The sequence below is a fragment of the Triticum urartu genome, chromosome 3A (genome assembly GCF_056163025.1).
Source record: "Triticum urartu cultivar PI428250 chromosome 3A, HENAU_Tu73, whole genome shotgun sequence".
Classification (NCBI taxonomy): Eukaryota; Viridiplantae; Streptophyta; class Magnoliopsida; order Poales; family Poaceae; genus Triticum; species Triticum urartu.
In genome coordinates this window covers 117,105,187-117,120,084 of record NC_141875.1, presented here as the reverse complement: position 1 = coordinate 117,120,084, position 14,898 = coordinate 117,105,187, and the positions used below count along the sequence as shown (strand labels likewise).

General features: G+C 51.8%; 1 protein-coding gene across 2 annotated transcripts; it reads right to left on the bottom strand.

Moving 5' to 3' along the window:
- Nucleotides 1-6,429: 6,429 nt before the first annotated feature.
- LOC125543176 (protein GRAVITROPIC IN THE LIGHT 1) lies at nucleotides 6,430-14,671 on the bottom strand. Of its 2 annotated transcripts, none has more exons than XM_048706430.2 (2): nucleotides 14,255-14,671; nucleotides 6,430-8,324 (listed from the first exon to the last, which is right to left on the bottom strand). In XM_048706430.2, exon 2 carries the CDS (start codon nucleotides 8,233-8,235, stop codon nucleotides 6,646-6,648), a length of 1,590 nt encoding a protein of 529 aa, XP_048562387.2. In that variant the 5' UTR covers nucleotides 8,236-8,324; nucleotides 14,255-14,671; the 3' UTR covers nucleotides 6,430-6,645. The 2 variants fall into 2 exon arrangements, with proteins under 2 accessions (XP_048562387.2, XP_087402694.1); XM_087546568.1 differs by lacking the exon at nucleotides 14,255-14,671 and adding an exon at nucleotides 8,453-8,738.
- Between the last annotated feature and the right edge of the window lie 227 nt (nucleotides 14,672-14,898).

Sequence of the window (14,898 nt, the reverse complement as noted above, 5' to 3'; positions counted from 1 at the left end):
ACTACGTTCCCCAACAGTTACTTAAAGTGTTGCTCTGTTCTTATGAACTTAATACTCTAGATGCAAGCACGAGTCGGTCAATGTGTGGAGTAATAATAGTAGATGCATAATCGTTTCGGTGTACTTGTCACGGATGTGATGCCTATATTCATGATCATTACCTTAGATATCGTCACAACTATGCACTTTTCTATCAATTGCTCAACAATAATTTGTCTACCCACCGTATGTTTTCTTTCAAGAGAGAATCCTCTAGTGAAAGCTATGACCCCCGGGTCTATTTTCCATCATATATTTTCAAATCTATAAACTAAAAACCCCAAAAATACCTTGCTGCAATTTATTTGTATTTACTTTAGTTTCCTCTTTTATTTATCTTTTAGACCTATCTCTATTAGATCTCACTCTTGTTTGTGACCATGAAGGGATTGACAACCCCTTTTTCACGTTGTGTGCAAGTGTTTGTTAGTTTGTGCAGGTGTGTATATTGGGGACTTGCTTGTGCCTCCTACTAGATTGATACCTTGGTTCCTAACCGAGGGACATAGTTATCTCTAGTTCTCTACTTTGTTGCATCACCCTTTCCTCTTCAAGGGAAAAATCAATGCAAGCTCAAGAAGTAGCAACTTCTTACTGTACAATGGACTTTGGGGTTGCTCAAACGTCACGGTGATCATATCGAAAACTTACAGGCTCATCGGAAAGTTTGACAAGTGACTAGATAGCTCCGGAGTGGGATTTGCTCCTCCAACGATGGAGATATATTCTTAGGGGCCTCTCGGTGTGACGGCATCCATCATCATCTGGCCATACACAGGTGACTTCGTCACGGGGATGCCGGAATACAACAACGAGAAAGAAGAACAAAATAGGTAATAAGGATAACAGTATAGTGAGCATGTGATGACTTAAGAGGATATCGATACATCCCGGGTTTTGTGAAGTATCGCAAAGCAAAGGGAACATCACATGATAGCCAAAGGTTCACTCGAATATTATTCGTGTGCTCATAGGGATCAATATGGACATCCACGGCTCCGCTATCGGTCATTGAACGAACGATTTCGTTCATGTCTATGGGTTACCGAACCTACGACGTCACAAGCTTAAGGCAATCACAATCTGCAGAGTTTTAGTGGGACGGGAGTGATGATAATATATTTTTTAATTTTTTTCATAAATATTCTAAATAGTCTCAAGAGGATCCAGAAGCGTTTTGGGGTGACCGAAAGGGTTTCGGAGTTTATTGGGCAATACCAGGTATTCTCGATAATTAATATATCTAGGTGGAAAATGTTTTCGGTGATGTTAAATTATATATAAAAGGGTCTTATAATCATTAGAAGGCTTTTATATTAATTTAAATATCAACGAGCCTTAAAAGGCCAAGAGGTGGGGGATAATTGGTTATGATGGCCTTGGCTGTCATCCCCTTCGTGAAGCAGTCGTCGCGGTGACTCTTTATCCTTCGTATTGCTCCGAATGAAAACCCTGATCCTTTGAATCGGGCGGTGGTGGCTGTCGGTGTCAAAACCGGCAGATCTCAGGTAGGGGCTCCCGAACTGTGTGTCTGAGGATCGAAGGTAATAGGAGGCAGGGGACACGATGTTTACCCAGGTTCGGGCCCTCTTAATGGAGGTAATACCCTACGTCCTGCTTGATTGACTTTAATGAGTATAGGGGTTACAAGAGTTGATCTACCTCGAGATCGTAATGGCTAAACCCTAGATGTCTAGCCTGTATGATTTGTGATTGCCTCTATGGACTAAACCCTCCGGTTTATATAGACACCAGAGGGGGCTAGGGTTGTACAGAGTCGGTTTACAGAGATAGGAAACTACACATGTGATCACCAAACTTGCCGTCTACGCAAAGGAGAGTCCCATCCGGACACGGGGGACTACTACTACCCCGAGGGTGCCTACTACTACGTGGAGGTCGTCGACGACCAGGAGTAGTTAGGAGGCTCCCAGGCAGGAGGCCTTGACTTTTCGATCATTGCTATCGTTTGTGCTAGCCTTCTTAAGGCAGACTGTTTTCTTTATGTCTATATACTCAGATATTGTTGCTTCCGCTTATTCGTTTGTATTCAAGCTTATGTATTCAAACCCTCAAGGCCCCTGGCTTGTAATATGAAGCTTGTATGACTTTAATTTGTGTCTAGAGTTGTGTTGTGATATCTTCCCATGAGTCTCTTATCTTGATCGTGTGCATTTACGTGTATGATTAGTGCATGATTAAGTCGGGGCGTCACAACAGCATGCTCGTTGTGTGAGGCAGCGGGCGTGGGAGGCAGTGGCAGCCGTCGCGGCGGTGGACGTCGGCGAGGCGGGGTCGCATTCACCATGCCCCATATGGTGCAGCAATCCGGGCGCCGCAACCACGTGGTGGTGGATGTCGCTAGCTCATCCTAGGACAGATCCATCATCGATCTGATGTCCGTCGGCACCGTTCAGGTTCCGGGCTCCAACGAGAAAGAGTAAGGCATGGGAGGCAGTGGCGCCTTGAGTCCCGTGAGTCGGCTCATGCCCCATGCCCTACTCTACCTTGTGGGCGACTTGACCAACACTCTGGGTAGCGCATCTGGCCGTCGGACATGGGCACGGCGGAGCCGGACGAGCCCCGCTCAAAGATCGCTTTACGTTGTTTGTGAGGTTTCTAGTTTGAGGTCTCCGGATGTGGGATGTATTATTTGAGGCATGACGGGTAAGTGTCTGCGGACGCTCCTGGACACATCCGCAGGCGTTTGAGATTTCAAATTTGTCAAGTCAAGTTGTAGATACTCTTACATTGATGCCCAACTTGCGAAATTCATATGGGAGGAGACAAAATGGTTCGAACGTGCCAAAGTGAGGCATGTTCAGAGGGCTATAATAACACCAAATATACCCACCTCATAGCCAATGCTAAACATCATAAACAAATCTTCCAGCTTGAGCAGTATGAGAGCACGATTGCAGGTCAAGAGCACCTCAAAGCACACTTCACAAATCTTTGTTTTTTGTCGTTACAGTTCAATGTTAGATTTGAAACGTTCCTAGCAAATCCTATCATGACCAGATTGAATCCGTCAGAAAGCAAAAGGCACGGCCTTGTAGGGGCTCATGAGCAAGGCCTAGTGCCTGCCCAAGTGGACCATGAGGCAAATTCTTGTGCTCTCAGATGTCATTCTTTAAGGGGCCCGTAACCATAGCGCATGGCCAAGATGACAGGCATGTGAGGATAAGGAATCGGAATGTTTTGAGATTTGGATTCGCATTGCCACATGACATGTTGACACGCCCTGTCGCCCGGCCGTACGAAATGACTAGACTAGACTAGCAGAGCTTGCAACATGTGCTTTGATTATTTCTCTCTACTACTACTATTTTTTGTGAGAAAAATGGTCGTTTCTCTCTAGTGTTGCTAAGGGCAACTCTAATACTGCAACTTAAACGGACGCGTGTTTTATCCGTTACCTATTAAGAAGTGTCGAAAATACGTGGCCGAAATGAACATAAATTAAATATAATTAAACATTAATTGCTGGTCAATAGCCGAATAATCCACTTAAACACTAATAAATGTTTTTAAAAACTTTAGAGAAAACTAGCACAGTCAACGCGCTGCCCTAGGCATCATCGTCGTCCTCCTCCTCTTCGGGGTCGGTGAGGTCGAACGCCGGCGCCGGCCCACCCCAGCCCAGGGGAAAGCGCTCTCCCACGCCGCTCGCACCGCCTCCTCCGTCGTCTGCCCGCTGGCTGCACTGCTGCGCCGCGGGCGCGCTCCTACCCCTCCTCCTCCCGTGCCCAGCGCTGCTCCAGTTTCATCCGACGCTCGCCATTCTCGCGTTACTCCGCCAGCGCGCGCGCCCTCCATTGTTGGAGGTATGTCGCCTCTTGCTCCAGTCTCGCGCCAATCCAGACGAGCGGGGCACGGACCCACTCGCAGAGCTAGCCGGTCCACTGGTACAGCTCTGACTCGGGCTCCATGCACGGCGGCTTGACCTTGGGCCTCCAGACCATCCCGATGCGCGTCCTCGGCGCGCCTGCTCTCCTCCAGAGCGCACTACATGTTGGCTTTCAGCGCAGCCTGGTAGGCCACGACCTCCTCCTCTGGGAGGGGGGGTGGAGTGATGGCGGGGTTGACCTGGACGCCGCGGCGGCGCTCCTCCTCGTCCTCTATGCAAACCAGGCCTCCCAGTTGGGAGAGTTCGATGCGTATGCTGGAAGTCGTCAGCAGCTCGCTGCGCCTCCACACCTTCTCTGTGTGCCCCGCGCCGACCGGGGGCACCGCCAGCAGCGGAATGCGGTGCGGGCCTAGATGCCAACCATGGGGCAGGATGACATCTAGGTATCGGATGGGCTGGCGGTACTGCTAGTGACACCGCACCTGATGCACTGGTACGTACAACCACTCCCTTTCCCATGGTGGCGGGCCGCGTCGAAGAGGTGGCGCCGGCGAGGCGCGGGACGAGCTCGCGCCGGGGCAAAACTTTCCCTTGCCCTTGCCGCTGAAGAAGCCCATGGCACGCTAGGGTTTGCCTGTCGCCGACGAGGGGCAAGTTAGGCTAGATGTGGACGGGAGGATGGAAGTGGATGACCCCCCCCCCCCCCCCGCCGCCGCCCCGGCGCACGCTTGCATTAAAAAGAACAGCTTCCACCCACTGGCAGGCAGGGCCGGGGTCGGTGGTCGTGTTTAATACGAGCGTGGGCGGTAGTTGGGAGGCCAACAGGTGAGGCCGTGGCAGACATCGAGAGGGCGTGCACCGTGTCCGTTTCGTGTCCACGTGGATGCAAACCAGACACAAATTTGGGCTTGAAATGCGTCTAGGCGAACACCGAGCGGACGCGGTTTGGATTTGGGTCAGCGCGTTGGACCGATGTTTTGGTCCATTTCGACCTAAACGAACACACGTGGACAGTTTGGGTCGGCTGGTTGAAGTTGCTCTAAGAGCTTTTGCATTGGTTGGAAGGAGTACTTGTTGTAACAAGTAAATTTTGCAAATGAAAAGTAAGTTTTTTTGCAAATGAAAAGTAAGTAGTACAAGCTTGACGACCCAAGTCCAAACGGGCTTCTCAGACACACTTAGTTATCCATGGGCTAATGGGCTGAGTGCACAAACGAATCCAGATTGGCCTGGGCCATTGTCCGAACGACAGAGAAATGGCCGTTGTGACATCCCCAGAAAGAAAAGAAGAAGAAAAGGAAAGGCAATCAGCAAGCAGCTCAGAGGTGGACAATGGTGATGGAACAAAAAGCCCTACTCCTGCTCCTAGACTTGGAATGCAATTCTTTCCGCATCTTTGCAGCTGGTTCAGTGCCACGCAGCTGTATTTCCGTCCGAAAACAAATGCAATTCAGACAGGCTATCATCGTCCCTAAATAAATACTCTCCTACAACCACAAAAGCAGAAGCAAAATGGCTTGGTGGAAAGGAACAAATATACAAGTATCTTCCTTTACCTTGACACACAATCGAAACAATAAGTGGCCGCCTTTCTCCAGATCTTGCACCATGAAAACCAAATAAAATGGCAGCATATACAACTTATAGAACCCAACCGTATCGCCATGTGCGTAAGCAGAGAGAGAGAGAGAGAGAGAGAGAGAGAGAGAGAGAGAGAGAGAGAAGAGCCTTTCTCCTCCCTCTACCAGCATTTGTCTTGCTCCCGTATCGCCGTGTGCGTAAACAAACAGGCCAGCAGCAAGATTATTAACTAGTCCGCGGCATACGCCTCCTTGTGATGGCATACTTTTTTCGCGCTCGATCACAAGCCACCAAGGGGATCCAACCAACTGCAAAACAGCAGGTCACAAGTTCCAACGTACGTGCCACCAAGCCCACATCAACAAACAACCAAAACCAGTTTATTATTGTTACCGGATGAACGAAAATGGGAACAAAAACACCATTCAAGGCCTTCTTTTGGTTTGTAGGAATTTTATAAGATTTCTATAGGATAAAATTTATAAAGGAAAATTTTCTTTGAAGTCATTTGGTTTGTAGGAATGGATTCCTATTCCTATGTAGGATAGGAATCAATCCTTCACATTTTGGAGAAAAAAAAAACATTAGCTAAGACTCTATCCTATGCATCAAATGACATCTCTTTCTCTATAGGAATTAAGATGCATGTCATCTCACTTCCTATGATTTTCCTATTCCTGTAAAATTCCTATCCTATGAATCAAAGAAGGCCCAAGAATTCAGACCATGTTCACCGGATGAACGAACGTGCAGTTCGGAATCTGCACACGAACCTGATCAGATCAGAAAATTTGTGCTACCGTCAGAAAGAAAATGCTCAAATTTGGTGATACACCATCAGGAAGAGAATGCTCATGAAGTGGAACGCTGCATAGCTGATCAGTACTTGACCTTGAGCAAGAATGCCGGGCAAATAGAGAAACTGCAAGACAAGAAGACAGCAAGAACACTGGATCATGGGTCCGAACTGAAATTGCCACTTATATTATGATCACATCGCTACATCCCTTAATAGATACATAACCCCCACCACCACCATGATCTTCATCACCACCCCAGCCGGCGGCCGGCGAGAGACCTCGACGGCCGCCCCAAAATGGGATTTTTCCTCCCCAGTCGTCGTCGTCCGCCGGACGCTACAAACAGGACGGTTCTAATTTGTTGCTACAACCGGTTCACGGCCGCCGGCCCGGCCGCGCCAGGTACACGCGGCATTGGATCACCGTCCGGCCGACTCTAAACCCCGGTACCACGGTGAAGCCGACGGTGCGGTCCTCGGCGGCGGTGCAGAACGCGTCCTCCGTGCGCCCCTCGTTGACGCTCTCCATGTACACCTCCGCGAACCGCGCGCCCGTCCGGACCTGGAAGATGGACGCGCCGTCCTCCTCCTCGCCGCCGTCGAACGCGTAGAAGAGGCAATGCAGCAGCCACACGCGGCGCGCCATCTCCGCGAACTCGGCGAACCACGAGCTCTCCGGGAACCCGGGCCCGGCGCTCACGATGCCGCGCTGCTCCTGCCGCCCGAAGAAGGCCGTCTCCATCCTCGCGTGCACCAGCGACAGGTACTTGGCGCGCAGGAACTTGCCGAACCCGCTCCACCGGCCGTTCCGCACGTCGAGGAAGACGCTGGCCGGCGCCGCCTTGAGCTCCGTGAACTCCTCGAAGAAGCGGCGGCGCTCGTAGAACTCCCGCTCGTCCAGGAAGCTGAAATTGAAGTCCCTCCGGTGGAAATTGGCGAACATCTTCATGGCGACGTAGGATTCGAAGACGAACTTGGCGTCCCCGGCCCGTCGCAACGGCACGCCTGGGTGGACGGCGGCGGCCGCCGCGGTCAGATCCCACCCGGCCGCCTGCATCGAGCTGAGCATTGACTTGGAGAAGGAGCGGATCGACTTCACGGCGTGCCGCAGGGCGGTGAGGAAGTGGGTGGGGTTGAGGCCGGAGACGTGGAGCTCGTCCAGCGACGCGAGGGTGCGGCCCGGATGCAGGCGCACCTCCATGGCGCGCTCCGCCCGGAGCTCCGCATCGAGGGAGCCCTTGGCGCGGTCGAGCTCCGCATCCTTCGTCCGGAGCTCCGCCTCCAGCTTGCGCGCCGTGATCTGGTACGTCTTGAGCAGATGCCGCTGCTCCTCGGCATGCGCGGAGAGGGCGGTGTTGCCCGCCGCCGCGGCGTCCCTGGCCGCGCCGGCGGGGTCCTTGAGGAACCTGCGCTTGGTGTCGGACAGCCTGGTGAGCTCCGCGACGACGGCGGCGTCCGCGGACTGAATGGCCTCCGCATCATAGGGGAACTGCGCGAGCTGCAGCTGCGCGTAGGCCGCCTTGACGGCCGAGACGCCGGCGAACAGATTGGCGAGGAGGGAGTCCGCGGCCGCATCCGGCGCGGCGGCCGGCGGCGACGGCTGCTGCGCCCCGGCGGCCTTCTTCTCTGCGGCGTTCCTGAAGAAGGCGTCGAGGGAGTAGGCCGCGGCGAGGTTCCCGGAGAGCTTGAGCTTGCTGAGCGACGGCATGGCGGGCGCCGTCGCAGTGGTGGGGGTGGTGGCGTCCAGGGAGCTGTCGTAGTCGTCCCCGGCGACGGAGGCCGGCGCATCCGCCTCCTTGGGCCCGGCCCCGGCCCTCGCCGCCGCGGCGGAGTCGGAGCGCTTCCGGCGGAGCAGCTTGGTGAAGGTGCGCGCCAGGTTGGCCGCCTTCTGCTGCTGCTGCTGCTGGTGGTGGCCGTGGCTGTGGTGGTGCGTCGGCGGGCGGGCTGCCGCCATATGCGCCTCCATTGCTGCTCAGCGGCTCCCCTCCAGCTTCCCGTCCCCTCTTTGTGGCTGGGTTCCGTCCGCTGCTCCTTCCTGGCTCGGGTGTGCTGTCTCTGCAGAGGGAGGGGGGGACGAAGGTGGGAGGAGTGGGATAAATTTCAGCAGGAATATTTGGGGGATACTGTAAAGTAAAAGCGGAGCGTGCATGCCGACGCGTATCACTGTGCCGCAGTGCTCCTACCGATGACACCATGCGGTAGAGGTAGGCACAAACAGTCGTTTTTTTCTAGCTTTGACGGTAAGAATTCATCTTCCAGCCAGAAGAAATTTACTCAAGGGTAAAAATTGATTCGTGCAAAAGAAGAGGCCACTAGTAGTTAATCCTGACAAACCAAATCTAGGAACTGATAAATAGGTGCTGGATGTCATCGATAGAGAAAAAAACTGGGGCAGGATACGGCGAGCGCTCTCCTCTTGTCTCCGTCATCTCCCGGGTACGCGTACGGGCACGCTCCTCGTCAGCGCGCATTCAACCGTTGAACTCACCGGAGGCGGAGGGGGGAGCCCCACACGCGCGCACACGTGCCGACACGCCTGGCCAAAGCGAAGCAGGCGCGTGAGCCTCGCGCAGCCGTGCCGGCCGCGCTCGTGCCAAAAACCCAAAAGCCGCCCCTCGCTACCACCGTACCGCTCGCCACGAGACAGCAGCGGCAGACGTGCTGGACCTGCTGCGGCCCAAACAAATGGCGCCAAAACAACACAACTGGAAGAAGAAAAAAAAGGTGCACGGCGCGCCGAACGTTGGCAATGGAACCAAACACCCGCCGAGAGTGGCACCAACAGTCGCAGCGCACACGGTTGCGCCCAAAACGCTTGGAAATGATTCGACATGGATGTCGCGGCGCCTTCCTGGCATGGCCGTGGACGACAAGTCGCAGCGCCATCTCCCTCTCAAATCCAAGTGATCTCCATCGCCGAGTCGCCACCAGCGCGAGCCGGCCAAGGCACGCAAACCACACGCACCGGCTCCCGGTCGACCGGGACGGGCTCCATCCACACTATTTACTCTTTACTATTTTAGGTGCGTGCGCTCCGTCATCAGCGACAGTGAGCGGCGTCGGCGTCGACATGCGATGTGAATGCAATCGTCGCCATAATCTGGTCTAATCTAATCCCCCACGCACATACATACAGTAATCTTTAATAAATTCCTTAACAGCAACGGCGCTCCTACATACGCGAAACAAGGGGCACGGACGCAGACTACATGATGAGGGCTTCCGGGGCTCACACATGGCGGCAGCGAAACCTAATAAAGGGCACGGCTTTTGGCTGACAGCAATGGCCTTGCCCTTGGAGCCTTGCAAGTGCCACAGTTATGAGCAGGTGTTGTTTGGTGCACTCATCGTGGGAGGGAGGAGGGCGCTGGCCTCCCAAAAACAAGGGTCATAAACTAGTATGCGTGGAACTTGAATACACATGGCAACAATTCCCCACTGAATTTTCGGAAAAATCTATCCGGTTTCGGTAGGAATCGAGGGTAAATTACTCCCCCATTATGGGGTGCTATTTTTCGCGCATTTGGAACTGTGCCGTTCTAATAGAAAAATGGCTCGACACAACAATGGACGAGACCCCGATGAAAATCTAGAGCAACTCTAGAGGACCCCGAGGGGCAGAGTCCGTCCCGCGACACCTCTCGAGGCCCTTTAAACCCTAATAATTTATTTGCTTCGATGTTTCAGTACTTCTTTACAAAAACAAAACAGCCCGACAATGTCCTATGCTAGCAATGTTTACTCCCTCCAATGTTCCTACATCTGCAAATCAAGCACGGATCCAATGTTAATCCCAATTTCCCCGGCTAATCGCCCGCCCTCGTCGTTAGTGTCTCCACTGCTACTAGACCAGTAATTCCATACGCAAACCTGACAAGAAAACGTGGCATGTGCGTCTCGAGTGACACATTCCTGATGGGCACCGCTTACAAGTCCAGAAAAAGGGCTGGAGGATGCCGATCACACACATTTAACAGCACATTGCAGAGCTCTACTGTGCTGTCGCACTAAGCTCCCGGCTTTAGCAGCAATGATTCCTACCACTTAGGCCTCTTTTGGTTCATTATCGTAGGAATAGGAATCTTGTAGAAAATGAGATGACATGTATCTCAAATCATATGAGTAGGAATAGGAAGCAAGATGTCATTTGGTTGACACCAAAGTAATTTTTTCATTGAGTCTAGGCTCATTTTTATTTTCCTATGAAATGTGGAGGATAGGAACCAATCCTATGTAGAAATAAAAATCCATTCCTATGAACCAAAGGGCTCTAAAGGAAAAAATCCTATAAGAATCCTATCCTCTAGAATTCCTATGAAATTCCTCTAAACCAAAGGAGGCCTTAGGAGTTAGTACAGCCCCAAACATCTTTGTGTCCACCGCCGCTGGTTCTGTAGGAGTAGTAGGTGATCGATCTCACGTGGCTATCTTTTTCTCGGCGGGAATTTCATGCCTTTTTTGAGACATGGTGGTCGTACTACATGCTGGGCCAGAAAACATATGACAACACAACACAAAGGAAGTCAAGAGCACCCAGCACGGACATGCCTAATTGCCCTTTCCTTGAATGAACTTGTGCCAGGCCCTGGCAGTAATTTCATATTCAGAGTTCAGGCTCAAAAGGGTCACCTACCGAAATATGCAAACACGCAGGGATTTGGGTGAAAATTGCGCATAAAAAATGCCCCAAATGGTACAAAAAAGATGCGCTACGCGTTCAGGCTAAAGGACTAATCGGCACTGTTTATTCCCCAGAAGAGCTTCAGGGCTCACGTGCACCCGCAGAACCACTGCAGGCTAAAATTTTCTGCTTCACCTTCGCATCCAAGGTGAGAGAAACGGATAAAACCAAGGCCAATTCTGTGTAACGGCAGAGATGTTGCTCTAGTTAATCCATGTATTATATATTCATGTACCAATGGCAGCTAATTATATAGTGCTACTACGTGCCACTTAGCCTAATGACGCCTCAGCCACCTCCCTCCCCGGTTGACGGTATGATGCCGCTGCACATGCGGGGGGTAGGATTCTCATGATGCGCCGCGCCAACGTCAAATCGCGTCGGATTAAGGTATTTGGTTATCAGCAATTGGGCCGCGGGGAATAGATTCTGACGAACCAAATACGTCCGTCCACCAGCAATGCCGATGGTACCACTGCTATTAAAGGTATATATACTATTATTAATACTATCATCTGTATATTCTGTGATTGTCAGGTTCGATGAATGGCTTCTTTCTTCACGACGCGTCGATTGCTGTTGGTGGTAGAATCTTACGGCATGCGTGGCCCCCAAAAAAAACCTTAATCTTAGTCTTACAGCAACCTTAATCTTAATCTTACAGCGGTGATAATATAAACTTGTGGCAGAGGACTCGACGGTGGGTCGGTCGTAATCATGGACGGTGAGTTGCTGCAAGGTTGTACTAGTACTAATTTTCCACTTGTAATCGACGTGTAGTTGCCGGTGAGTGCGTAGGTGCCACACACGCCGAGTGCGACTGATGAAGGAAATTATCTGTCGCTGTTGGTTATGACAATTCAGAGTTGGACTAGTCATGGTTGTGTTATTTGCAGGGTGCGGTGAAATAATGACAAAGGAAAAGACACACAAAACCGGAACTGTGAGAACCAACGGCGTGTTTGGTTCAGGGAAATTAAAGATAAGGAATGGGAGTTGAAGGGTAAGGAGATTAAAAATTCACTGTTCGATTAGAGGGAATGGGAGTTTAAGTAGGAAGAGGACTGGGAGTTAAGGAACCCAATTCCCACCATTTCTTTCCAGAGTACCCTGTTAATTCGTGAGCAGAGTTCTATCCCATGTCAATTTCCATCATATGCCAAATAAGGGAATGGGAGTAAAAATCTACTTCCCCTGCCTAATCACTTCATAAACATCTTTATGCAGACTCTTGTTCCCTTGTCCAAGTGTTTGCCAAACAGGCTGCAAGTGCAAAGCATTTCAAAAAAGAAGGTGCAAGTGTTCGGTACCTCTAGCGGCACTTTCAGAAATTTGCTGTGTGGTGGCGCCAGTGTACTGCACCCTGCAAGGCTGCAACGGCTTTGGCTTACAAACAGTCACGCGTACGCACACCGCTGCCGCCCGTTAGCCAGCCCTGGTTTCACACTTTCACTGTTCGAGTACTCCCGCTCTTGTCTCGACAACAAAAAAGTACCTCTACTCCCCAGCCCTAAACGTATGCGTACGAGTCCACGTACAGTAACTCTACGGACAGTACAGTTCACGGGTCCCACCCTCACGTTAATCTCTCATGATGATGATGGTAAGCGAGTGAGTGGTAACATCACATCACCCGGCGCGGCTGGCAGGTGGGCCGTGACCGGTGGCGCCGCGGCTGGCATGCGGGCCACGCGCGCGCGAGCAGCAGCAGTACAGTGCAGCCGCCCAGGTCAACAACAGCGTAGCCAATACTCGTACTAGTCGACAAGCAATGCGTACCAGTAGCTCGCGCTCTACGGCAGGAGACAAAGGTCGGTGCGCGCCGTGGCCCACCGGCCCGGCCCGTGTGCGTGCGTGCGTGGTGCCTGGTAGACGTGGTGGACAGTACGCAGAATGCGAGGAGGACCAATCGTGCACTCGCAAAAGAAAAAGAGAGAATTCCTTATTTAACACCATGCTTAAATTTTATACCCTATTTGACATCGGTAAATAATTTCATCTAAATTTTATGCCTTTTATAACACTTTCGTCCCTTTTAGGCCTAAATGACATCTGAAAAGATCCTTTTACCCCTTATATGATATGATTATGTGCGCATGCTTACTGCTGCGTCCTGTGTGCGCTGCTGCGTGTTTGTGTGTGTGCGTGCTGTGTGTGCTGCTGCGAGTTTGTGTGTGTGCGTGCGTGCTGCGTGTGTGCTGCTGCGTCCGTGTGTGCGTGTGTGTGTTGCTACAGTTGTGTGTGCTACGCGTGTGTGTGCTGGTGTGTGTGCTGCTGCATATGTGTACTATGCGTGTGTGTGTGATGGTGTGTGTGCTGCTGCATGTGTGCGTGTGCCTGTGTGCGTGTGCCTGTGTGCTACCGCCACTGTCTGTGTGTGTGCACTACTTCCCCGAATTGATGTTATGTGTGTGCGCTATTGCTCCGCACACACTCATATCACATGAGGGGTAAAAGGGTTTTTTCAGGTGTCATTTAGGCCTAAAATGGACGAAAGTGTTATAAATGGCATAAAATTTAGACTCATTGTTATATAGGGAAAAAAATCAGTGTCAAATAAAGAAGCGAAATTTAAAATAATGTTAAATAAGGAATTGTTTCGAAGAAAAAAGGTCTATCTCACGCCCTAGCAGCCATTTACGAGCGCATTCAAAGCCCGCCAAATTAATCACGACGCGACGGGGCTGAGTGCTGCGTTCCTGATGCTGGTCACTCACTCACTTACGGCTGGTGATTTTGGCGAGAGTTTTGCTCCGGTAGGCAATGGCGTGTGGTTGATTTGCCACCGAGACTTTTGCGGCACAAGCTTAGGAACGTCGCGATCTCTAGTATATACTGGATGACATCTCATGCTGAATTAGCGAGGCATCAAAAACAAACCACGTGATTTAGCAGGAAAAAATTAGCATTGGGTGCGTCAGCAAACAAACTACAGTAATAAGCTACTGGAGCAAAAGTACAAGGAGCGCTGTGCTGTTTCTGGATTTTTCCTTGACCCGAAGGCCAGATTTCTTCCCCCCCTCCTCCTCGTGCGCACAATTTTTTTCAAACAAGCAAGATGACCTCTCGTACCACGCCAGGACAAAGAAAAAGCAATTTGTAGTATTATTAAGCAACTGACGAATTCGAGAGTGAGAAACCTATGTTAAGTTTTTCGAGGCCAAGATGATCTTTGCTACTGCCATAATCAACGGAGGAAACAGGTCGTGGCTAAATTGCTACGAAAAATGGAGCGGAAGAAAGAAACGGCAGCGGCGGAACCACGCGACTGATTGAAATCACAGACGAGGAGAGGAGAACTCACCAGATTGTGACGAAGCGAGAGGACGAAGGAGGCGTGGATTATCTCTCGTCCGTGAGCAAAAAACACGAACCAATCTTGCAACCCACACGCCCTTCCCTCTCCGCACGCCGCCGCCCCCTCGTTCTTCCTCCCTGGTTCCCTCGGCCTGTCTCGGAATCAAACAAGGGGCAGGCAGGGGCCGGAGACCCGTGGTCGGCGCAGGCAGGCTCGTGCTCGTCCCCCACGACACCGACCTGCCGCCGTCTCGTCCGGGGCAGACGCCACGCGATGGAGAGAGAGTCAGAGACACACACACACAAACACGGGAGGGCGGCGCCGGCGGGGAGACGACGCGCTATTGTGTCACTGATGATGGGGAGGAGGCGGCGACGAGAGAAAAACTGGACTAGTAGCACTATTTCCTTCCAAACCCGGCCATTGATCCCCCGGGGCGTATTTATTTCGGATTCAATGCGCGCGGGCGCTTTGCCCGTAATGCCCTCCCGCCCGGCCCGGCGCGCGCGACACGTGGCAGGTCGGCGGTGCGGTAGGGAAGGCCTGGTCGAAATTGTTCTTTTTTTTAATTCGTTCTGCACGCACGATTCTTGTTTCCCCTGCCGGTGCCCGGACGTGATTCGCCACCGGATCAGGGATGATTCCGATTA

Coding starts and splice junctions, on each gene's coding strand:
- LOC125543176 (XM_048706430.2), bottom strand. CDS start 8,235: ATGGAGGCGCATATGGCGGCAGCCCGCCCGCCGACGCACCACCACAGC.